This window comes from Prionailurus viverrinus, chromosome B4 (assembly GCF_022837055.1).
Source record: "Prionailurus viverrinus isolate Anna chromosome B4, UM_Priviv_1.0, whole genome shotgun sequence".
Lineage (NCBI taxonomy): Eukaryota > Metazoa > Chordata > Mammalia > Carnivora > Felidae > Prionailurus > Prionailurus viverrinus.
This window is the reverse complement of record NC_062567.1, coordinates 52,907,009-52,933,564: the sequence shown is the minus strand read 5'-3', so window position 1 is coordinate 52,933,564 and position 26,556 is coordinate 52,907,009. Positions and strand designations below refer to the sequence as shown.

General features: G+C 41.2%; 1 protein-coding gene across 1 annotated transcript in view; it reads left to right on the top strand.

Moving 5' to 3' along the window:
- Window positions 1-2,315: 2,315 nt before the first annotated feature.
- ST8SIA1 (ST8 alpha-N-acetyl-neuraminide alpha-2,8-sialyltransferase 1) overlaps window positions 2,316-26,556 on the top strand; it is a 150,825-nt gene continuing 126,584 nt past the window's right edge. Inside the window, exon 1 of the mRNA XM_047868417.1 lies at window positions 2,316-2,769. Within this exon, the coding sequence (XP_047724373.1) occupies window positions 2,534-2,769 (236 nt within the window). The 5' untranslated portion in view covers window positions 2,316-2,533. The remainder of the gene's footprint in view (window positions 2,770-26,556) is intronic.

The following is a 26,556-nucleotide window of genomic DNA, read 5'->3' as shown; positions in this document are numbered from 1 at the left end:
CCCAGGAAGTGTATATTTTAGGTGGTCTGGGAACACATATTGAGGGCAAAATTTTTAGCCATTTGGGTTGGCTTTTAATGATGCATTGGATTTGTATGAAAGGAGAAAAAAGACATCCCATGCAAGAAGGAGGTGGACCCTACAATACAGTGCTGAATTGATCCCTGTGTGACTTGGAAGGGTGAGGGCTAAGCCTGTCTAGATTTGGTGGTCATGTTAAGGAAAAGCAGGGAATGAGGTTGGATTGTAGGGTTAGGCAAGAGACAACAAAGGTAAGAGAATCTTGGTTTTCAGAAGAAGGAAAAAGAGCACATTGCATCACAGAAGTCTCTCAATATGACAGAACTTTGATGCATTTCCATGATGTTGAATGAGGAAACATTTACATAGCCCCTTCATAACTGCAGTGTCTTAGTTTGGGTAGTTGGCTTATTTATTTGCTATTTGCTCTGCAAGTATCTCTTTTACTTGGGATGGGTTGTGTTCTATTTACATTGTAGGAAAAAAGACGGCAAGTGATTTATCCATAGCTATGGCAACTCTGGGAAAGATCCCTCGCCTTTTCAGAACAGAAGAAGGTGGGTTGGTTACTTTGCAGGACTTCAGGTGATCTTCATTTCAAACAATCTTTATTAGGCTCCATTATGGTAAGATATAACGTTGGAATTTCGTAGCTCCCGTCGCTAATGATTTACCTAAATAACAGAGATTCCTGGGGTATGCCCGGTCGTGGAGGGTAATTCTCCTAAGAGGCCTTAGTCGTGTTGGAATATTGAGACTATAGTGGTCGTTTGGTCATTTTTGGTAAATAACTTTACATCAACTTCTCAACTTTCAGCTCTCAGTGGAGAAAGATGCTGGAGAAAGATACCGGGTCACTTAGCAGCCCTGGAGATTGCGCTGGGGTGCTGCAACCTGGTCAGCTGAGCAAACGGTGCTTTAGCCCTAGATTCTGGTTTCCTGATGACTAAGCTGACCCGGTTAATAGGCTGCTGGATTTCTTTGTCCCTGCACACTTTCTGCTTGATGAGATGCCTAAGCAAATGGAATCGGCAACCGCTAGGAGGTACCCGAGCTGTGCGTCGGCCGCCAAGGCGAGCTGAAATGGCTAACCGTGGGTCCCTCAGCTAGTGGCGCTTGTCCAAGGTCGGGCTTGCGATTAGCTTATGGGTGGAGAGAGGAAGAGGTCTAAGAACAAACGGCCCTTTAATCTAAATGGCAGAGGAGATGAACGCGCCTCCGAGGCATTATCAAGTCCTGAGGTCTGCGAGCTTGGGCACCAGCTGCCTGCACATCTGGATGCAGCAGCGCCTTTCCCTGCAGGGCGGAGTCGAGGCGGAGGATCCCGGTGTGCACGCACCTCCCCGTGCGCGCGCGTGCGGGTCCGTGAGCATCGGAGTGAGCGTTATCTGAGTGTGTGCGTGTGTGTGTGTGTGTGTGTGTGTGTGTGCGCGCGCGCGCGCGCGTGCGCCGGCTGGAGCCGGGGCGCCGGAATCGGGTAATGGGGGTGGGGGCCCAGGAAGGAATAAATCTCCGCCGGCCTCCTCGCGCCTCACTGCGGGTTAATAACCAACCGGTGGTAGAGAGACGAGGGTGACGGTGGCGGAGTGATAGCCCCGGCGCGCCGGCCGCGTGCCGAAGGGTCAGGTTATCAGCCAGTCTCTGCCACACTCAAATATATACATACATTGGGAGTGGGGGGTTATCTTTTATTGTTTGCCTCTATCTCCAGAGAACAAGGGAGGGAGGGAGAGGCGCGCGCTCCAGGGGAGCGTCGCGGATCTGAACGGGTCGAAGGAGGCAAATTTGCGGGTGGGGGAGGGCGGGGGAGACCTTGATTTCCACCAATCCCCGGGCGTTTGTCTGCGAAGTCCGGGGCGCAGCGGAAGGCTGCGGCGCGCCGCTGAATTAACTGATGAGAGCGAGTTCTTTTCTTCTCCGGGAGGGGTGGGGAGCGAGGGTCCTGGCGGGCAAGGCGGAGAAGCCCGGGGCAGGATAGCGGTCCCGGGCCGCGGTGGAAATTTCCAAGGACTTGGCGCGGCGCGGGGAGCGTGTCTGGGGGGTGCCTGGCGGTGAAGCAGCACGGGAGGCGGGGAGAGGCGGCGAAGGGCGCCAGAGCATCTCTCAGAAGCGGACGCCGCGGGCCAGTAGTCTGGGAGGGAGCCGAGCCTCTCCCCGGACCCGCGCCGAGGGCGACAGTGATGCTGCAGAACCGGCGGGAGCGACTCGCCGCGGCCGCTCTCTGCGCTCTCGGAGACCCCAGCGCCCGCCTTCTGCAGGGGAAGCGACCATGACCGTAGCTCGTGATTCGCCCCCCGGCCACTTCCCCTAGAAAGAAACCATTGAAAAAGTTGCATTTAAAAAAATCCTTGCGCTGACCTTTGGGGCCGTGGGGGCCGAAGAAACGTGCGTGCCAGTGCAAGCCAGAAAGCGGAAGGTGTGTGTGCATGGGGGGCCGGCGGTGGGGGGACCCTCTGCTGCCACTTTGCCTAACGCTGTGCTGAAGCCGCCCCCTCGGGACCCCGGGGCTGCGATGAGCCCCTGCGGGCGGGCCCGGCGACACACGTCCAGAGGGGCCATGGCAGTACTGGCGTGGAAGTTCCCGAGGACCCGGCTGCCGGTGGGAGCCAGTGCCCTTTGCGTCGTGGTCCTCTGTTGGCTCTACGTCTTCCCAGTCTACCGACTGCCCAACGAGAAGGAGATCGTACAAGGGGTGCTGCAACAGGGCACGGCGTGGAGAAGGAACCAGACAGCAGCGAGAGTCTTCAGGTACTCCTCCCCTTGCAGCTCCTCCCCGCTCGTGTCCTTTACTCCCGGTGCGCCGAGGACAGGGTCACTGGCTAGGACTGCCTTGCAGAGGCATCTCTTTCATCCAGTCCTTCTTGTCCTACCCCCTTTCTTTGCCATTTCTAAACCTGAAGACTTTAGTCAGGGGTCCTTACACCCCTGACCCCAAGAGATGTGCAGACACCTGCTTTGCCCATGTAAAGCCTGAAGCGTTTCTTCCCCAGCCTGAGTTATAGTCAACGATTTGCAGATAACTGGTGGGAAGGAGAATCCAGGCTAACTTTGTCCTTTGTACTTAATGAGAATTTAGCTCTTGGGCGCTGCAGATGTTTGAAACTATAGATAACTAGAAGCAGCTAAGAGGCATCTTCCTGAGGTTAGGTGAGTGGTTGGTAACAAATCACTAATGAGGGAGTGATGGACAAATCTTGGGCAGGAAAAACATGGACACCTAGCCAGGATCCCGCTGCTTTGTGCAGTGTGCCAGTGACAAAACACACTGGCACTGATGCCCTATTAAGAGCTGGGTACTGTGCAATTTTTATTGAAACCTCAACAACTTTCTAATAACAGATATTATTATTCCCATCTTACAAACCACAAACTGAGTCTTCAGAAGGAGGAGTTACTTCCCCAAGGTCATGTCCCTTTGATGTGTGGGAGCTGGAATTTTCATCACATAAGGCTCTACAGCTCTCAGCTCTATTTTTTTTTTCTTTTTCTTGTGACTTAGACATCTTGTGGATGCCTTCTGGAGGATGGGAGTTGGGCGTTAGGTTGAAGTCAGAAAACAAACAAAAAAATGCAAGCCAGGTTGGAAATCAGAACTCTGAAGATCGCTCAGAGGTTGTAGTTTCCCTTCCTTCTGGGAATTTCAGCTGAAGTGTCTAAAAATAAGTCCTTGGCAGCAGGGGTTGTGTAGTTAGATTGGAGGGAAGGCAGTGCGGCTTCCCCTTCCTCTCCACATTTCTGGGTGTGTTGAGGGGACACACCACTGTCAAGAGCCCCTTTCCCCTTCAGTCCCCAGGGCTGAGAAGGCTGAAGCTCTTCCTGAGAGTGTAGTGGTCTGGCTGGAGAGTACTTTCCTTTGATCTGCCTAAGATTTTTCCAAAGCAGTATATGGGCAGCCTAGAGCCAACTGAAACATTTTCACTACCGTTGGTTACAAATGTTCAGAAACATCTATAAATTTCAAAAAACTTTTTAAACATATGGTTTCTTTCTTCTCTGGCCTGCTTCTGGAAAGAAGGTCAAAGAGATAATAGCCAATTCTTTTAGAGGAAGGCAGCTGAATTCTTTAAACTGGGAGGGAAGACTTTCCTTCCCTCTCTTTAGAATTCAGCTATCATTAAGTTTAAAAATAACCTTACACCCCTGAAAAGTTTATAAGGGCTAATTTTCTCTTGCCTTCACAGTATTGATTGTTCGACTCAAAGGCACCCAAAGGGTATAGCATCCGGCAACTCTTTTCTCCAAAGACAGAATGCACTTTCATTCCAAGAAATATAAGGAAATGAGTTAAGAACTTCCCATTGGTTTGCAATGAAAGAGTCCATTTTTTTGGATAGGAGGAGGAATAATGAAGCTCTTTTAGAGAATACATTTCTTTTGCAGGACATACTCAAGTGGAAAATGCTTCATATTCTGAGAAACACAGGCTGATCGTTTCTGAGACGCATTTGTCCCTTGCTGTCAGTAGCCTGGGGTAATCTTCAGCGTGTTTAGCTGTCATTGAGTCTAGCCTCTGTGTGCCGAGAATTACTAATTGAAGTCCATACACTGTAAAAAAACTGCTTTACCACATATCCCTCAAGATGAATGTCTGTAAAACTGTGTAAGAGGCCCCGTTGCTTATTGAAAAGAGTTTGGGCTTTGGAGTAGAATTCTAGACTAGTAGAATTTCTAGACTGAGTATGCCATGACTAGATAGATAAGCAGCAGAGTATCCTTGGCAAGCTGCTCTCTTTGAGTCTTAGTTTCCTTATTTATAAAAGGGGATAATAACATTTACTCTGCAGGGTTGGTATAGGTTTAAATAAAAAAAAAACTGATGCACATTTACCCAGTCAATGGAATTATTATAATTGTCATGAATTACACCTTTTTGTATATGTTACAAGTTAAATAAAGACTGCTGGGAAGCTCATAAGAATTTGAAGCATTTCACCTGCCAAATTTGCAGAGAAACATTACTGGTCAATATTTTGCTCCTACTGCCCTCTTCTTTACACTGAAGCTAATAATTAGGGACAAGGAGTTTTGAAAGATAAAGGTATCCTGGTTTGTTAGGTCAAAAAATTTTTTGTACTCTGCATGCTTAATAAAATCCATTAAAAAAATGGGTGGTTAGTATGTGGGCAGTACTGTATGTTTTTAAAATATTAGATAGGTAAGTCAGAGGCCTTTATGATGTTAAGAAGACACAATTTTTGCAAACAGGTGTCTGTGTTTTCCAGTCTAAAACATCTTCTGCACGGATAGAAATATATGTACACAAATGTACTGTATGCACTTAAGTATGGAGATATGTATATTTACGAACCGTGGAATGATGTTATGTATATGTATAAAGTCATACACATATTCATATATACATACATACAAATCATTGCAATCAGTCAGTTGACCAACATTTAATGAATGACTACTGTGCACCAGATATCAGGCCCCGGAGGATAGCAGTGAACAGGATTGCTTTCTCTGAGACAGCTTACCTCCTACTAGGGGTTGATTGACAAAAACGAATGAGTAAAGCAATAGGATGATTTAAAGTTCTGTTAAATGCTATGAGGACAAAGGAAAGTGTTTCATTATGCTCTAATTAGAGCATTTCATTAAGCATTAGAATTTCACATTACATTTTGTCCTCTGCGCTTTCATTTACTTTTGTGATTTTCTTCTCTTGGCTCAGACTTCAAGTATGACTTCTTAGCGGGTGGGGGGGTGGGGAACCTTGGCAGATCACATAGGTCAAGGCAGGAAGAAAGTAACAAAGCTGCAAGAGTTTTGAACTAGATGGGACGTTTTTGTAACCTCCACGTGGTAACAGAAAGTTTAAGGGATCAATTGGCCCTATCATAGAAATATTGGAGACTTTCTTTGCAACTCTTGTTGCTTCTGGATGAGTAGCCAAGTAGTAGCCAAAGTGGCATTTGTCTCTTCCATCAGGGCCTTACCCACTTGATTTGCTTCTCAGAAAGAAACTTCAGCTCACAATTTATGTGACAGACTTTATCCTTGGCATCAGACATGGTAACGACGACAACAACAGTAAAACCAACAAATTATTAGGAGCTTATAATGTGCATTGCACTGTGCAATGTGCTTTAAATGTACTGTCTCATTTAATTCTCCTAACAATCTTGTATAAATGGATACATTATCATCCACATTTATAAAGAGGAACATGCCCATGTCCCTGGCATCAAGGAATTTGACATAATCCTAGGGACAGGCATATTTGTGTATAATTAATTAACCAACTGGACATAGGGACATCAAAGAGAGGAGCATAGTGGAGAGAAAAATTTATGGATTTGGGAGCTGAAAGAACGTGGTTGGAATTCCAGCTGATTTCCTTTTTGGTTGTTCGATCATTGGTAAATTCAACTTAAAGAGCTTCAGACTCCCCATTGTAAAATAGGTTTGTAATACTTTCTTACAAGTTTGCAGTGAAAATTACATGGTCGCATTTAGAAAGTACCTAGAATGCTGCTTGCCACATACCTCTGTTTGTACATGGTTGTTATAACAATCAACCAAGTACTGGGGAAGTTCATGGAAACATGGCTTTTAATTCTGCTGGAAGGAGGGAAATCAGAGAAGAGATGGTGTTTGCACTAAGCCTTGAAGGATGGGGAAATAGGGTAAGAGTAAGAGGTGAGGGCAGAAGGATATTCTAGGCAGGGAAGCAGCAGAGGCCGAAGCAGGGAGGTGTGGAAATGCTTGCTGTGCTTCCTGTATAAAAAGGTATTAATTTTCCCACAGAGAACGTAGTAGGAAGGTAGACTGGGAGGTGGGTGGAAGCCAGGTCACAATCTCTGAATGGGCTTAAGGTGTGGTTTATGAAAAATGAACAAACATCCGGTATCCAAGAGCATTGGATGTGTCAGCTCTGAGCAGAGTTGGCACATCACTGTTACTGGTGGATTGGGGGATAGAGGATAATACACGCACGTGCCTTGAACGTTCTGTATATTCACTGGGTGCTAACCATTACTCTAAGCCATGATGTTCCTCTTTCCTTTCCCAAATTCTGAACCAAATACTACTCTAAGCACGTCTAGCTTTATGTGCCAACTTTTCTGTCTGTATTTTTGAATCTGTGTATCCCAGAAGCTTCAGATATTTCTACAGCTGCCCTGGTGGCCACAGAACAGCACTGGGGGTGGAGGGGGTGGGAGGCAGGTACAGCCATCTGTATATATGGGATGTAAGGTTTATGTTTGTTAAATGGGACATTTATGGAATTCACTTTATTTTTAAAAAAAAATTTTAATGTTTATATTTAAGAGATAGAGAGAGAGAATGTGTGCGTGAGCAAGAGAGGGGCAGAGAGAGAGAGAAAGAGAGAGAGAGAGAATCCGAAGTAGGTTTCATGCTGTCAATGCAAAGCCCAACACCGAACATGGGGCTTGAACCTACCAACCATGAAATCGTGACCTTAGCCAAAGTCGGACACTCAACTGACTGAGCCACCCAGGTGCCCTGGGATTCACTTTAAAAGTGGTTTAAGAAAAAGATAGCTTGGGGCACCAACTTCGGCTCATGTAATGATCTCACGGTTTGTGAGTTCAAGTCCTGCTCTGTACTGACAGCTTCAAGCCTGGAGCCTCCTTTGGATTCTGTGTCTCCCTCTCTCTCTGCCCCTCCCCTGCTCAGGCTCTGTCTCTCTCAGTCTCTCTCTCTGTCTCTGTCTCTCAAAAATAAATAAAACACTAAAAATAAAAAGAAAGAAAAAGATACTTTAATAAATTTTGGTGCTTAAAATAAGCTTCAGTTATGTTGTGGATTTACAAATGTGAAAAAAAGTCATTAGCAATAACTTGCAATAGCAAAAATAAATCATGAACTCTGACTGGACGCATACAATGTACCAGGCCTAGTTCTCAGGGCTTATATTTCTTATCTTTTGTTCTCGTAGCTACTTTACAAAGTAGGTATTTGTATGTTCTTTGTGCTATGGATGAGGAAACACAGATTCAGATAGATCCATTCACGAAATGATGGGTCAGTTTTCCAACCTAGAGCTATCTGACTCTAAGCCTTATGCTCATTCCCTGACAATGTTAGATAAATGGGGCACTGCTACCCATATCCCTTATGATCTGGCCACGCTTACTTCTCCAACATCATGTTTCATCAACGTTCCTCTTATAGTATAGTAATGCCGGTAAGGGGTATGGTTCCTTGTAACAAGTCAGGCTATGTTGATCTTACTGGTGTCATTCACTCTGACTGGAATGCCTTTCCTTCAAGGCCACAGCTCCTTGTCCTTCATCTGGCCAATCCTTACTCACTTCTTGACAGTGCATTTACTGGTTAACAGCAAAGGTCCCAAAGTGACCTTTGTGCTGAAATTCTGATTCCACCATTTGCCGTGTTCCTGAGCAAGTCCACCCTCGCTGTTCGTTTCCTTATCTGTACAGTGTGGCTTCTTGTAAAATTGCTGTGAGCATTAGGATAGATAATGCATTGAAAAATGCTTTTGGCATATAATAGTGCTTAGTCCATATCAGCTCTCATCAAGGTAGCCTCTCTTACTCCTTTTTTCCTCTCCAGGTTGCGTTAAAGCTTCTCATTTCTGTTTTTTTTAAATGCCTTGTACATATTATTGCATTTCTTTCATTTTTCAAAAAATATTTACTACGATGTGTCTACCATTATTACCATATAAGATGCTGGAACTATAACTATAGTTCTATAGGTATAGAACTGTAACTATAAGAATTTCAAGAAATACTTTCTTGAAGTTTATGAGCTACTGAGGGGAGACATAATTAATAAATAGTTATACAAGTATCTGGTAGTGACAGGTGCATTTTAGTGGTGCTGTATTAGAAGTATCAGTTTATTTGTCTTCCATTTCTGCTCGCTCATTGATATTTGCATTCCTAGAGTTGAACACAGTTCCCGGCTAGTGAGCTCAATTTTCATTGAGTTATTATGTGAATGAACGTTTCAGCAAGGTGTGAGACCAGATAGCTAATCAGTCAGTTAACAAATACTTAATGGGGTCCAATATTCTGCTTGGCTGTGTGGGGATCAAAGGAGGAAATGACATCCTCTCTATTCTGAAAGAGTTCTTACTCTAGAGTAGAGTTTTCTAGTCTCAGCACTACTCACATTTTGGGCTAGATAATTCTTTGTTGCAGAGGGCTGTCCTGTACATTGCAGAACACATAGCAACATCCATGGCCTCTGTCCACTAGATGAAACAACTAGATATGTCTCCAGATTTAGCAAAATGTCTCTTGGGGGGAGAAATTGCCCCTGCGTGAGAATTACTGCTTTAGAGAAACAAAACCAACCTAGTTCATAGGACTTTTAAAAATCCCAGAAAACATGCAACGAATAGCTAAATCTGGAAACTGCAAATCATAAACACTTTGGCTAGAGTGGATGAATTGTACTTTGGTGGATGTCTACGTCTTGGTTAAAGGAGGGGAGTGAGAGGGGATGCCTTTGGGGAAGCTTACTTTAAGTAGCTGTCTCTATTGAAAGCTTATGTGAGAGCTGGCTAAGGTTCTCACTAGTGCCCCGCTTAGACTCTGGCAGGAGGAGCCACGGGGGTCTCACTCTGTTCCTCCTTTGGTCTCAGCCCTTTGCAAAGGGGCAAGGCCAGAGGGGGACTTTGTCGACCCCGTGATTTACATTTGAGGCAGGAATTCCCTGCCCAAATGACCAAAGCCCACTTCCACAGCCTGCCTGCCTGCTTGGGTTGTTTCTCCATCCCTCATCCTCACGGTGACTTTTTCCATTGCTGTGTGCACTCCTAGGCCCAAGGGATGGCCAAGGAGCAGCTCCTTGTGGGAGGCAGAGGCTGTGGAAGGAACTTGGAAATGGGACTGGGGGTTTGCATGTCCCAGTATCAAACTTCCTGGAGTTTGAGAAGCCTAAATTTACACCTGGCCTTCCAGTTGGTTATGCGGGTTTATTTGTTCAGAGCAAAGGATAGGAGGATAGAACATATTTTTTTATCTGTTTGTTGATTTTATTATAGCTTTTAAATATTTAGATACATTTGTGCTTTTGTCCTCTGCCTTGCAAATTGATGTGTTTTTTTGCAACTTGGAAGTCTATTAGTCTTCATTTCAGAGAGAAGTATCTAGAGAGCTAGTTGGATCAATTGAATAGTTGTATATGTTAGTGTAGGCTGTGGCCAGTTTGTCTTTTGACAAAGTTGGGTTAGGAAGCCAGAGCTGGTGCATTGAATTAAGAACATACAGATTCTAACCTACTGAATGAGAAGGTACAAGCCACCCATGTGGGGGGCAGAGGGCAGCAGGTAGCTCCCTTGGCATCCCAGCTCCCACTCTGGGAAAAGGAAACCCATGCAGGGTCATTTTGATTGAGTATGCAGTTTCAACCCCCCCCCCCCCCCCCCCCGCAAAGGAAGTAGAGTCACAATATTGATCAGATCCTAGAATGGAGGGGGTAGAATGAGCTGGGGGAAGGGCAGTCCTCTGTCCCAGGGCGTGAATGAGCTGGAGATTGTGAGTAGGATAGCGAGCACGTATTACTTGTAAGGTGGCTGGAACAGAGGTCACTAACATTTTCTGGGATTAACTCTAAGTGGTTATTTTTAAAGGTTCCCCAGGAAAAAGTAAAGCAGGAACTTATGGCGGGAATTCTAAACTTAAGTTCTTATCTAAATGTCCAGACTGTGGGTGTTAAGCAGGGTTATCGTACTGTAAAATGCTCAGGCAGGAACTCAGAAAAACAATTTTTTTTTCTCATCATAGTTGTAAGTCATCTTGGAAATGATGCTGACTATGTATAATTAATGCATTTTCTCTGATTGAGTTGATATATTCCTAGTAAAATATAGTACTTTTTAGGTCTTCATTCTATTTTGGCTCTATCAGGAGTTGTGTGACCTTGTGCAAGCTGCTTAACCTCTCTGTCCCTTTGTTTTGTTATCTGAAAAGTGGTATATGATGTGCTCATCTACTTCATAGGTTTATGAGGATAATTGAAGTAATGAGTGTAGAATCCATAACCCTCCTCACCTGCCTGGGTGAGATGACAGGATGCTTATTCCCACCTAGAAAGAGTCCAGACTTTGGGGCCCCAGAGAATCAGGATTTGATCCTAGTTCTGTCATTTATTTCTTAGCTTTGTGACCTTGAAAAATTTACCTGGCCTCTCTCAGCCTTAGCTGTGGATGGCAGTACTTACCTTAAGAGGATTAGGTGTTGAATTATTGCTAATTATTAAGCCATAATAATGAGAAAAGCTGCTTCCTGGGACATATCTTATGCCTATTACTTGCACTTTCAGTAATGGAATATCTAATGAAATGTGACCCTATGACACAGCGTCTTCTTTCATAGAATTAGTGCTAAGGATGCTGTAACATGGCCAGTAGAATTTTAAGGAAGAGCACAGAGCCCAGCCATAAATCCCCTATTCATTCATTCATTCATTCATTCATTCATTCACTCATCCACATTTACTAAATGCCTGTTGTGCACCACATTGGTGTTGAGAAACAGTGGTTAAAGTTAAGACATGGTTCCTGATTTTATAAAATTTAGTCTGGTCTAGTGTCATTAGTCAAGTTAGTAAGAAATTAAGTAATGTGGTGTTCCAAGGGTTATGGTTGGTCTGTTTCAGATATTTATGCTGAGTTTCAAAGTGATTGATTTTTCTCCCTTTCTGTTGGGCTGTCTTCTAGCTATGGCATTGTGTGAAAGGGAAGCAGCCAAGACCAGGGGAGCTGTGTCACTCCTTTAATTAGGTGCCAGGAGGAAGCTGCAGTGAATTCAGAGTTACACATTCTTTATTATTCAGGGCTTACGTAGCAGAGTACCAGAGCTTTCCAAGTGAGTGTAATGAGAACAGGCTTTTTGGGAACAAATTACTTATTTCAACTATTGGTACAGCAAATATATACAGGACTTTATGTACTCTGTGCTTATTTAAAAAACTTATAGTGTTCCTTATTTGTCTGATTTTGGAAGTAATAGATACGTACTGTAGAAAAATTTTAAGTGTAGTAAAAAGGAGAAAAAAGCCACTCACAATTCCCTCCCTCAGAACTACTTCATTATGAACCCAGTTTCTTTTGTGCATAGTTGTTTGCATATGTGTATTTCATAATTGTGTATGCTTTGTATATTTAGTTTTATATTCCCCTTTATCCACTCAGTGTTATATCTTTGACATTTTCTCATATAATTAAAAGCTTGTGAGAAAATTGCTTTATGATTTTCATTTTGGGCAAACATTATTTACTGTGAGTTTCTTATTTTTTAAATTAATTAATTAATTTTTGGAAAGAGAATTCATGCACACGCTGAGGAGGGACAGAGATGGAGAGAGAAAATATTTTTTTAATTAAAAATATATTTGTTTTAACGTTTATTAATTTTTGAGAGGCAGAGAGAGAGGGGGACACAGAATCCAAAGCACGCCCCAGGTTCTGAGCGGTCAGCACAGAGCCTGACGCAGGGCTCGAACCCACTAATGCGGCTCAAACCCACTAACCGCGAGATCATGACCTGAGCTGAAGTCAGACACTCAACCCACTGAACCACCCAGGTGCTTCCAGAGAGAGAAAAATTTTAAGCAGGTGCCATGCTGGGCATGGAGCCCAACGTGGGCTCCTCACAACTGTGAGGTCATGACCTGAGCCATGACCTGAGCTGAAATCAAGTCAGATACTTAAGGAGCTGAACCACCCAGGCGCCCCTGCTGTGAGCTTTTTAAATGTTACCATATCAGAAGACATTACTTTCTTCAAAAGGATCCTTTTCAAGGATATCAAATTTTCATATTAGATTTTTTCTTTAAATATTTCTTCATATAGATTTGGTAAATCCTGAGCATGTGAAATAAAAAAGCTTCTTTAAACAGTTCTGCTTTCTCAAGTTTGACATTTAAATGATAAAAGCAACAATATTTTCATTTGTAAAAGTGATTGACATTTAATCACCTAGGGACACACATTGCTAATATTTTTGTGTATATTTTCCTAGACTATTCAGTGCTTCTCTGTGTGTTTATAAAACAGGAATATAATGAAGGGTGCCTGGTTGGCTCAGTTGGTTAAGCATCCAACTTCATTTCAGGTCATGATTTCATGGTTTGTAGATTCAAGCCCTGCATTGGGCTCTGTACTGACTGCTCAGAGCCTGGAGCCTGCTTTGGATTCTGTGTTCTCTCCCTCTCTCTCTCTCTGCTCCTCCCCAGCTTGGACTCTGTCTCTCTTTCTCAAAAATAAATAAAAACATTAAAAAATATATAATGAATCTGACAGTGTGTTGTGAATTTTTTAAATAGCAATATATCTAGAGCTACAGCATCTCTTTTTGATGGCTGAGATTCTCTTTTGTTAGGATAGTTAAGATTTATTTAATCCACTGTTACTGTATATTTATGTTGTTGCAATTTCTCACCTTTGTATATAATGCTGTGATGAACATTCTTGTGTATACATCTTAAACATTTAATGTTTATTTTCTTAGTATAACTTTCTAAAAGTAGTTTCTTGACTTCCCCCCACCACCCCGACATCAATTCTTATAACTGGCTTCTTTGGTTGTTCATAGAAAATCTTCAACTTTGGCTAAGGGCAGATTTGAGTTTTCCTCCATTTCAATGTGGACGGTTATTGCATCAATAGAAAGCGTACAATGATTGTGAGCATTTAGTGATGCAGTTCTCCTTAGGGAATTTTCAAGAGGTGAAGGCAACTAGGAAAGATTCCCATATAACTGGGTATGAATGGTGGCAGTCCACTCATCGAGCACTATGGAGACCTCTCTATGAGGAATTATTTAGTGCACTGGAACATGTGCTTTCCTCTGTCACAGTTATTCTCTTCATGACCGTACAGTTGATAACTAGCTCTGTGTTTCATTTTTGTTTAAAAAATGCCTTTATGGGACAATTTATACTATTTTTCTAGGATTTAAGCAGTTAAAAACTATAATTGAGAAAGGAAAATTAATTTTTCCTTATGATGAGGTAGAGATTTCAAGGAAAAGGATTGATGTTTTAAATAAAAAAAATAAAACAGATGTTATGACTTTTCTTAAGAGTCATTTTCCTATTTACTAAAACTGAAAGTCTTGGGCTTGAAATTGGAGCAGATTGTATCCCCCTGGGATATGAGGAATAAGGGTGCAGTAAAAAGGCACAAAAACCCCATGATGATATTTTGTTGGGTTGGTTTTGGAAGTTGAGTGTTGGCAATCGATTGTGTTGACACTGGACTAAATCATCTCTGTCCTCTGTCCTTCTCCTTTCTTGCACCTATTTGAAGCGGCTATACATACTGTTGCTTTGGTGCTTTAGGATCAGAGACGGAGTCTTGTTTATATTCGTTGGTCTCTGATCCTTCCTCACATTCTTTACTGTCTAACCAGTATTTTATGAATGAAAACGTTAGATTGCTTGCAAGGCCTGTAGATGGCTGTACGAATACCTTTAAAAGGAGTTTCATTCATTGCCTAATATTGAGACTCCATGCTGTCAATATTCACTACCAATCATTAATTAACTCCTTACTCATTCCTTTGTTCAACAAATAACTATTTAGTGCCTTCTTTATGCCTGGCACTGCAGCTAGATGCTGAGAATAAAGTAGTTAGCCAGGAAGACAGGGGCCTTCCCCTCCTAGAATGTGTAAGCACACAGCATTCATTATAGAAGGAACAATGATATTCTCCAAAAAATCTCTCAACTCCTTTTTATGGAGGAAAAACAAGCCCAGGTTTAACTTCACTTTCAGAATTTAGCTGTGTCTGTATTTGGGCCAAAGTCCCTCTTCTCGTCCACTCTGGCTTTGGCCTGCATCATGATTGTGAGGTCAGAGGCCTCTGTACAGTTATAATATCTGTATAATATCTTTTGATTCTGGTTAACCTATGCAGCATGTGACATGTAAAGAGAGAAAAAGCCCTTTAAAAAATTGCTAAAAGATACACAAGTCCATGGGGGAAAGCGAAGCTCAATTACTGGGAGAATGAGGCTGGCTGACTTGGCTGGGGATTGTTCACTTTGTTAGCAACTGATCTTGACTAAGGAGCCACCCTACCATAACAAAGAAGAAGAGAGAGAGTTTGACAGGAAGGGGAGGGGCTGGAAATAGAATTTGGGGTAAAAACACGGTCATTTTATTTTTTCCTAATAACTGCTCCAACCATGCCGTGGTAGGCCTATCTCCTGACCCCACTCCCTGCCCCGCTTAGCTGGCTCTAATGAGTCTTTGGCCAACATGGCCAAATTTTATCAATTTTTATTCATCCTGACTATTGGGACAGTCAATTCTGGTACTTAGCTCAGTTTTGCTTAGTTTAAAGCACAATGAAAACTCTTGTGTCTGCCATCTTTGCCTGCTTTGGCTTTTCCTGAACCTGGAGCAGGTGTAGTAGAAGTGTGAAGGGCATTTTCTGAAGCAGAGTCCCACTCTTCCCCATTGGGCAGGGAGGACGTGAATAGTCACAGTCCTTTTTCTGTTGATTATTGTGGCTTCTCAGGTGAACCCTGACAGGCTGCCCACATCTCTTCTAAGGGCAAACTGGCCTGGTTCCTTCACCTGGTGTGCATCATTCATAGGTGAAATACTGGTAAACACTCTATCCTCTAGCAGCTCCCCATTCTTGCCACACCAAAGGGATTTTTCCAGCCCACCGCCTCTCAGCCTAATCATCTCTTTCCATTTCTGTTTCCTTTTTTCCAGCATTGATCTTTTTTTAAATTTATTTTTTTAATGTTTTATTTATTTTTGAGACAAAGAGAGACAGAGCATGAATGGGGAGAGGCAGAGAGAGAGGGAGACACAGAATCTGAAGCAGACTCCAGCCTCTGAGCTGTCAGCACAGAGCCTGACGTGGGGCTTGAACCCACGAACCGTGAGATCATGACCTGAGCTGAAGTCAGGCGCTCAACTAACCGAGCCACCCAGGTGCCCCTCCAGCACTGATCTTAAAAATAAAAGTTATTTTACTAGCAAAAATGGGTTTATTCAGGAATAATGAAGAATTGCAATTTGGGGAAAGAAAGGTGTGGCTAAAACCATAGGCTAGGCCAACCAAGGAGAGGAACATTATTTTATGGAGAAGGAGAAAGTTGAGAGGGTTGTTCTGAAGGAAAGCCCATTGGAGAAAGGCAGGTGTTCAGGGTGATGATGATTTCTCATTGGTTGAGTTGCAAGGGTAGTTGATTTCTTGTAAGAGATGCATGTACATCTTTTCTTGTTGGGGACTGTCATTGATGATTCTTCCCTCTTGATCATTCTTCTGTTTGGGCTGGGGGGGGGTATGGGGGGGTGGGGGTGGGGAGGGGGAGGGTGGTCTGTAGTTGATAATTCCTGAGGTAGAGTAGTATGGTGTGAGGGCTCCCCCTTCTGGCCCCTCGACTCCATTGTAGTGAGGTTTCCCTTTGTTAATTTTCACACTAATAGTGCAGGGCGAGGACAGCAAGAGAGCAAGGGTGCAGTAATCAATTCAAGAGTAAAATGCCTGTTTCTCTTTATTGCATATTCTCATTATCTTTACAAGTGATTATTTTTGAGCTCCTCACCCCTCTTCTTCCTTTGTTGGCAGGGAGGGAAAGCACATCCACAAGGGTGGAGAGGCAATAGTGCCATGAAAAAACATGGCCCATACTCCCAAGTTTGTGCCTTTCTCCTGGTCTTTCCCCAGTTTGAGTCAGCTGTGTGCTTCTTGGTCTGGTATCATTTAGAAAACCTGTAGAGAGGTGGCTGGCTTCAACTTCTGGCAGTTTTCTGAACCTAAAACATAGAGTAATTAGCACATGTTGGTCTTAGTTTTGGCTTCTGACCATAATCCCCAGATAAGAAAGAAAAAGCTCATATTTTGTTATACTTATTTCCTGGATAAGTTTTCGTGTCCTCACAAAATTCAATCATGCAGTTTCTTAAAGGATCCCTGTGGGCTCCAGAAATAGGGAAATGCTTGGTTGGGTCAGGTCTTTCATCTTGAGCAGGTGAGCAAGGTTTCTTATCACAAACAAGGCGCTCAAGACCCTCCAACCCCCTGTTTTGGGGTCTTGCCACAAATGTCTCCAATTGTCACCATGCCATTTAGAGTCACTCTTCTACTGCCAATTCTTCCTCATTTCATTTTCTCTCTGCTCAGAAAGCTTGGGGGGCAGAATGCCCAGTATGCTGGCTAAGCAGACTCCAGCTGGGAATGGTCAGGTACTCCCAGTCTTGATTTTCTTGGGTGCTTCCTCCTCTTTAGAAAAGGGGAGAAGCCCCACTCCTCAACAGATTCCTCTCACTCCCAGTTTCTCTCTCTGTTGACCAGGGTTGGGGTGTGGTTGTGGTGGTGGGGCTGGATTCAAATCACCCCCCCCCAACTCTGCTAGGGGGCAGACCACGACCATGTTTCCAGTGGCCCTCTGAACTCAAGGCGGGGTTCTTAGCAGCTGTGTCTCAAGTTTTGGACTTCAACTATGATTGCAGCACACAATCCCACTGAACATTCTGTTACAAAATGAAAGAACCAATAAGGAAGCCATGAGATTGCTCCTAGTGTATCAGATTTCAAGATTTGTAACTTTTAAGCAGTCTAAAACAATTCTCTGGGCTTTAGAATAGAGATGAGCTATGGAAACTTAAGTTCATATTTAATGAACATTTGTCAAGCACCAATGATGTGCAAGTACAATGCTAGATGCTTTCATGTACAATATATCAGTCCATCTAACTCTGGATTTTAAAATCAGATCCATTTTTTAGGCAATAATGATGATATTTTTAATGGTGTAGTTGTTATTTGTTTTGTATCTGCCATATGCCAGGCACTATTTTAAGCATTTTACAGTCTTCTCGTTTAGCTTCACAAATACTCTATGAGGGAGATATTATTATCCTGATTTTACAAAGAATCAGTCTGTGAGTAATTATTTCCTTAAGGCCATTTAGATTGTAGGTGGTGCTGACAGCTAGCATTTAATGAGTGCTTTCTATGTGTCAGACCCTCTTTTAAGTACTTTATGTATGTTAACATCATGATAGTAGCCCTGTAAGATAATCCTTTCCCCCCAAAACCACACAAATTTATTATCTTATATTTCTGTAGGATTGAAGTTTGCCATAAGTCTCAGAGGGTTAAAATCAAAGTATAAGCAAGCTTCATTCCTTTCTGGAGGCTCTAGAAGAGGATCCATTTCCTTCCTCATCCAGCTTATTGGCAGAATTCACTTCCTTGGGATTGTATGACAGAGGTGGCCGTCTTCTGGCCAGCTGCTAATTGAAGGCTGGCCTCAGCTTCTAGAGGCCACCCTCATTTCTTGGCTCATGTTTCCTTTCCTCCTCCTTATATGCCTTCAAGAGCAAGTTGGGTCTTTTTTTTTTTTTCTTTTTTTTAAAGACTTAATTTTTCTAGAGGAGTTTTAGGTTCACAGAAAAATTAAGAAGAAGATATGGGGATTTCTTGTATACTCCTAGTCCCACGCATGCGTGGCCACCCCCATTATCAACACCTCCTCCAGAATGCTACCTTTGATACATTTGATGAACCTACATTGACACATTGTAATCACCCAAAGTCTATAGTTCATCTTAGTGTTCACTCTTTCTTTGTGGTGTTCATTCTGAGGGTTTGAACAAATGTGTAATGACATGTATCCATAATTACAGTAACATACAAAGTGGTTGCATTGCCCTAAAAATCCACTGTGCCCCACCTTTTTATTCCTCCTTTCTCTCTCAACTCTGGCAACTACTGATCTTTTTACTGTTGCCATGGTTTTGCCTTTTCCAGAACATCATATAGTATGTAGCCTTTTCAGATTGGCTTTTTTCTCTTAGATTGGCTTTTTTTCTCTTAGCATTTATATTTCCTCCATGTTTTCTCATGGTTTGATAACTCACTTCTTTTTAGTGATGAATAATAATCCATTGTTTGTATGTACCACAGTTTCTTTATCCATTCAACTACTGAAGGGTGTGTTGGTTGCTTCCAAGTTTTGGAAGTTATGAATTACAAAAACAACCACAAATGGTTTGGCCCCACAGACTTACAGCATTGGCATACTGACTCAATAAATGTTAAATAGCTGGATACATGTCTGAGTGAATATATAGCTGAATAAACAGTTGAGGTTGGTTCCTTGGAGGAGGGAAAATAGATGGTAATAATCTTTGTGTCAATGGTGTGATACTTGGCCCAACTGAATTCCTTACAGAAAGAGTAGGAATGTTTACCCCTAGGCCTCAAGAGTTTCTGACAAGTCTTTTGTATGTGTGCCTCCAATGGATGGTTCAGAAGAATCATTGAAGTAGATTAGGTATGGAAAGGAAGGAGGAAGGAAATAAGTAATGGGGGAGAAGAAGGAAAGGGTGAAGGTGAAGGAAGAGGTTTAGAAAAGGAAGGAAAAGCAATTCACATTCTATTGATGGTAAAGTCTTCCACTTGTCTGTGATACTTTCTGTGATCTGTTTCTGATATATGGTATCTGTTAGGCAATCACTGATATTTATGATTAAAAAAAAAGCTACTATGGGGGCACCTGGGTGGCTCAGTCCATTAAGTGCCCGACTCTTGGTTTTGGCTCAGTTCATGGTCTCATAGTTTGTGAGTTTGACCCTGTATCTGGGCTGTGTCAGTGCAGAGCCCGCTTGGGATTCTCTCTCTCTCTCCTTCTCTCCTCCTCCCCTGCTCACTTTCTCTCTCCCTCTTTCTCTCTCAAAATAAATAAATAAACTAGGGGCACCTGGGTGGCGCAGTCGGTTAAGCGTCCGACTTCAGCCAGGTCACGATCTCATGGTCCGTGAGTTTGAGCCCCGCGTCAGGCTCTGGGCTGATGGCTCAGAGCCTGGAGCCTGTTTCCGATTCTGTGTCTCCCTCTTTCTCTGCCCCTCCCCGTTCATGCTCTGTCTCTCTCTGTCCCAAAAATAAATAAACGTTGAAAAAAAAAATTAAAAATAAATAAATAAACTTAAAAAAAGTTACTATGAACCTGCGTGTGCATGTTTTTTATGGACATGTTTTCAACTCCTTTAGGTAAATACCACAGAGCATGACTGTGGATTGTATGATAACAGTATGTTTAATTTTGTAAGCAATTGCCAAACTGTCTTCCAGAGTAGCATACCATTTTGCATTCCCACCAGCAATGAATGAGAGTTCCTGTTGCTCCTTGCCAGCATTTAGTGTTGTCAGTGTTCTGGATTCTGGCCATTCTAATAGATGTGTAGTTGTATCTTATTGTTTTAATTTGCATTTCCCCGATGACATATGATGTGGAGCATCTTTTCACATGCTTATTTGCCCTCTGGTGAGGTGTCTGTTAAGGCCTTTAGTCCATTTAAAGAAAATGAGATATAGTTGACATACAATGTTATATTATTTTCAGGTGTACAACATAATGATTTGATATTTGTATATTTTGCAAAATGATCACTAAGGTTAAGTCCAGTTAATATCCGTCACCACACAGTTACAAAAATTTTTTTTTTTTTTTACTTGTAATGAAACCTTTAAGATTTACTCTCTTAGCAACTTTTCAACATACAATGCAGTATTAGGAACTACAGTCATGGTGTTGTATGTCACATCCCCAGACTTATTTATTTTATGACTGCAGGTTTGTACCTTTTGAACATGTCCACTCATTTTTCATACCCCTCACTTATGTTCTTTGTATGTATGATTTTGGTGGGGTTTTTTTGGGGGGAGGGCCCATTTTTAAACTGGATTGTTTGTTTTCTTATTGTTGAATTTTAAGTGTTCTTTGTATATTTTGAATAACAATCCTTTATCTTCTGTGTCTTTGCAGATATTTTCTCCCACTCTGTGGCTTGTCCTCTCATCCTCTTAACATTATCTTTCACAGAGCAGAAGTTATACATTTTAATGGAGTCCAGTTTAGCACTTAGTTCTTTCATAGATTGTGCCTTTGCTGTTGCATCTAAAATGTCATTGCCATACCTGAGGTCATTTAGGTTTTCTCCTGTGTTGTCTTTTAGGAGTTTTATAGTTTCTGTATTTTACATTTAGGTCTATGATCCATTTTGAGTTAATTCTTGTGAAGGGTGTAAGATCTGTGTCTAGATTAATTTTTTTTTTTTGCATGTGGATGTCCAGTTGTTCTAGCACCATTTGTTGAAAAGACTGAAGTAGTCCTATTTTATTGATGGAGAAATGGAAACAAAAAGAACTCAAGGACGTCACTAAAGATTATGCAGTTAGGAAATGGTCTTTCTGGCTCTTGGGCTCATGGCCTTTAAGTAAGGCTCCAGGGCTTCTTACTACACCAGACTGTCCCTTTGCAGTCACACCAACATTGACATGCAGGGCTTCAGGTTAAAGCCTGATGCCTCCTTATATTGCAGTGTCTTAATACAAAGGAAAGAATCCCAAATAGGAAAATTTCAGTTTATGAAGGTGAATTAATGCTTTGTTTGACTATTGTTAATATCCAAGACTGTTTTGTCTACTCCTCAAGGATCCTGCAAATAAAGCAGTGGGCTCAAGTCATGGGCAAGGTGTTTCTTTCTTCTCTCTGCCTGGCATCTCTGATTCATCCCAGTGGCTTAGTTGTAGAATTTTTTTTTCTTTTTTCTTTTTTGGCTCTCCTATCTAGCTGTCATAGCCTACTTGGTTATCTCCCATTTATATCTGTGAGATGGATGCCAAGAAACATATCAACTATGCCATCGTTGGGGGGACTAAAACCTATTCAACTGTGAGAAACAGGAGTGGAATAGCCACTGTGTGGAGACTTATCTGTGTCACCTAAAAAAGGAAGTATTCTTTCTTTTCTCTCCATTGCTGAAATCCCCAGAGACTTTTCTTTTGAACTCAGTCACTGTCACTGAAATGGAATTTATGTGACAATATTTTGAGTTATTATGAAAGATAATCTAGAGGTCTAATTTCTGTTTTTTGAAAATTCTTTATAAGGTAATGCATTTTTATTGTCAACATTGAAACTTTATATAAGTATATATTAAGCAAGCATAAAAGTCTTCTCAATCCCATTCCTTATAGGTAAACAGAGTTAATGTTTTGATACTGTCATTATTCCAGGACAATAGGCATAAGCTAGGACTATTTCAAACAAACCAGGGCATATAATTCGCCTCCTGCATATGAGTTTTTATATCTTTATCTATAGAAACATCTGGTTACACTCCATGTATGTATTACATAGAGTGATAGCTTCTAATATGGCTCCTAACAATCCCCACCTCCTGGTATTCATGTGTCATCCTCTTCCCTTTGAGTGTAAGCTAGGTTTAGTGACTTCTAGAATAGAATAGAATAGAATACTGTGGAAGTGATGGTATGTCACTTCTGAGATTAGATTATAAAGATGGTGGCTTCCATTTTGGGTGCTCTCTTTCTCTGTTGGGTCATTTGTTCTGGCCTGCTGCCATGTTGTGAGGACACTCAGGCAATATATGGAACTGAGGCAAGGCACTGGTAAGGAACATGTGGTGAGGAACTGAGGTATTTGGTCAATAGCCAACAAGGAACCAAGGCCATAACCAACCACATCAATGAACTGAGAAGTGGATCGTTAAGCTTTAGTTGACTCTAGCCCCCAATCAACAGCCTGACTACAAGTTTATGACAGACCCTGAGCCAGAACCACCTAGCTAAGACACTCCTGATCCTTAGAAACTGTTTTAAAAAGTAAGTGTTGCTTGAAGCTGCTGAATTTTGGAGTAATTTATTATATAGTAATAGATAACTAACATTTATTGAGTAATAAATCACGTAAAAATCATTTGTGACAATATTCTCTTTTTCCTACCCACAACATATGGGTCAATGGATACCTCCTTCAGTATGTGTGGTACAAAGTAAAATTATTTCATTTAAAAAATGTGGAGAAAATATGAAATTCCAGTTTAGGGTTGACCATCATATTTTTTTTTTCCTTTTCTTTAAATGAAAAATGACTTAACAAACATCCTGGAAGTATGTTTTTCTGCTTCTGCAATTATCTCTACAGGATAGCTTCTTAAAGGGAAAACTTCAGGGTCATGAAGCAACACATTTAATTTTAAATTGATATTTATGAATTGTCTTTTATTTGAAGTCATCTGTTTTGTGACTAAGAGCCTACTGGCCTTTCCAGTACTGAGTATAATTAACCTTAAAATGTTTTGTTAATGTATAGGTGAAAAATTATAATTTTAATTTGTGAGACTGAGATTCATTTTACTTTTTTATTATTATTCCTGACAGTTTCCTCTCCTATGAAGTTTCCTCTCCTACTTCTAGGTCTTTTGCCTATTTTCTTCTTGACTTGCTCATCTCATCCTTTTTGGGTTTCAACCCAATGTGTCTTTATTAAAACACTGTAGCTCTTTGCCATATCTGTTGCACATATTTTTCCCAGTTTGTCTTTTGGCTTACTTATGTTTATGTTTAAAATCTTTTCCTGTGGAAATTTTAAAAATAATCAGGTAATCAACTTCATCAGTTTTTTTTTTCTTTTTTGGCTTTTGAACCTTTATGTCATGATTCCTGTAGCCCAAGGTATTTTCATCTAGTATTTTTATGATTTAGCTTTTTTGTGTGTGTGTTAAAATTTCTGACATATCTTTGATTTATTTTAGTATAATGAAGTAGAGATCAAGTATTTTCCCTATATGTTCTAGCCTCATTACCCAACAACAAAAACAAAAATCTTACCTCCTTCCACCGATTTGAAATGTCAAGTTTATCCATTCTAGATAATCCTATCTGTATGGGTCTGTTTTGGAAATCCCACTTTTCTTCCATAGCTTTATCTGATTAGTTTTGTCTACAGCCATACTGTATCAATTACTGTAGCTTTAAGGTATATTTTAACATCTCATAAATCTTTTTTTTTTGCCAGAGTTTTCTTTGTACTTCTTTCATATTTTTCTCCTAGGAACAATTGAGATTGCTCTTCAAGTAAAAATGATTTCTGTTGATATTTTTATTTGAATTTCATTAATTGATACATTATTACAAAATTAAAACTTTCTATCCAAGAACAAGATATATTTACTTATATGTTCAATCCTTATTTTATTTCCCTAAACAGAGTATATAGTTTTTTCTTTTAGATTCTGCACATTTCTTTTATTTACTTATTTGTTTATTTATTTACATCCAAGTTAGCGTATAGTGCCGTAATGATTTCAGGAGTAGATTCCAGTGATTCATCCTCTATGTATAATACCCAGTGTTCATCCCAACAAGTGTCTTCCTTAATGCCCCTTACCCATTTAACCCATCCCCCTACCCATAGCCCCTCCAGGAATCTTCAGTTTGTTCTCTGTACTTAAAAGTCTCTTATGTTTTGTTCCCCTCCCTATTTTTATATTATTTTGCTTCCCTTCCCTTATCATCTGTTTTATATCTTAAATTCCACATATGAGTGAAGTCTTTCTTCATATGATATTTGTCTTTCTTTGACTGGCTGATTTCACTTAACATAATACCCTCTAGTTCCATCCACATAGTATTCTGCACATTTCTTATTGCAATTACTCCTAGATATTTTGTTTTTGATGCTTCTATTTTTGTACCAAGAAGCATCTTGTTTTCAGAATTATTTTTGTGATTACTGTTTATATATAGGAATATTACTAATTTTTGTTCATAGCAACTCATCTTATTTAAGTTTCTTAGTGTGTTTTTTTCCAGTTTATTCTCTTGGGTTTTCCAAATATGCACTTTCATATTTATGTATCTTACACATAACAATAATCTGTTCTGTTTTCTAGTATTTACTTCTTGCATCTTGTAGTCTTTAATGGGCATGATTTCAGTGTTTCCTCAATGAATTCAATACTGGGTTTCTTTTGCCTTCCTCTTCTCTGTCTCTCTTCTGTTGAATCTTCTCTTCAGTTTCTGGTTCAGTGTCTTGGGCAAGTTACTGACATGAAGAAAAGTGGAGCTTGGAAAGGTAGAGAGTGACTGAGCCAGTATGCAAACTTAGGAGTCACTAACTTCAGGGCTCATACTCATCTATTTTCTTTCCTTCCTTCCTTCCTTCCTTCCTTCCTTCCTTCCTTCCTTCCATCCTTTTCTCCTCCCTACCTCTTCTTTCTTTCTTTCTTTCTTTCTTTCTTTCTTTCTTTCTTTCTTCCCCTTTTCCTTCCCACTCCCTCCTTTTATTCTTCCTTCTCTTTCTCCTTCCCTCCTTATTCCCTCCCTCTCTTCCTTTCTCTCCTTGCTTATTATTTATGGATCCTCTAAATCTAGTCACCAAATCTCATCCCAGAGTTTTAGTAGTTGTGGTAGAAATCCCATCCTATTTTAGTAGTTGTGGTAGAAATCTGCAATTGATATAATAAGCATTCAGATATACCATTCTGGTGATTGGAAACAAGGTATGATGGATGTCTGACTTCAAGAACAATGGATTCCATCCTATAACTGCCTGTCTGTGAGATAATTTTTTTTCTGGAGGTGAGGGTCTTCTTGAATTGGTTTGTTTGTTTGCCCTAACTGCTTTCATGTTTTCCACATTGTTCAGACTTCTTAATTTCTCTCATTGCTTCAAGAACTCTTGCTGCATATTCTCTTGTCCTTCACTACTGTAAGGTCCTCAGTTTGACAGAAAACACAGCTCACTGTGAGAGGCTTAAGTCAAATGAAATAGTTTCTGGAAATGTCATTATTTTAGGAAGGAGCACAGGAGGAAGGGAAGGAAAATAGTTTAGATTCTTGTGGGGAAAAAAAGAAAGCAAAAGTTAAAGGAAAAGTTCTCTTCACAAGAGAGGAAATGGTGATAGGTTTAAAAAACTGGTATGTGTTAATTTTGTTATATTTTCTCTGCATGAATCTTTCTTCAGAGAAAGATTAGCTATTCTAAACTAAGTCTTGTTAGTGGGGCATAGGTCTTTCTTGAGTGGTTGGGATGGAGATGTACAAAAAGTAAGAAAAATGACAAAAATAGAAACCTCTTACTTGCAAGTGATAGAATTTACAACTCTGCTTAGCACATCCTTTTTTATTCAAGAAAGCATTGTTAAGTTCCTACTGTGTTGATAGCTTTGAGGAGAGGATACAAAGAAAGGGTAAGGCATTGTCTCTGACCTTCAGGTGCTTTTAGCCAGTGGGTCAGATGAGTAATGGTACTTGGGAGTAGAGAAGAGCTCTCTGTTTGTTCCTGAGGGATGGGTGGGGTTTGAATCAGCTAAGAAACAATGATGGCACATTCTGAGCCTGGGAAAGAGAGCATGAGAAATGGTTTTGTTTGTATGTTGGCGCAGAATGGCTGGCTTCAGCAGATTTATGCCAGTGTGAGAACGAAAGAAAAGATTGAGCAGTTAGGATGAGGTTCAGTGATAGTTCCGAACTACTGGAAGTTCTTTTGCATGGAAGTAATGGTGATTAGGGGCACAGATCTGATAGTGGTGTGGGGCAGATTGGCAGAGGCAGAAAAGGGGGTTGGGACACAGTCATGCCAAGAGTCCCATCTAAGCACAGACAATGGGACTCACATACACCGGGCAGATCTAAGAGACTCAACAGAAAACCCTCCAGATTAAAAATGAGTTAGTAGAGTTAATGGTAAAGAAGGAAGATATATAATAAATACGGTTTGAGCCTCAAGTGCTACTATTCAAAACTG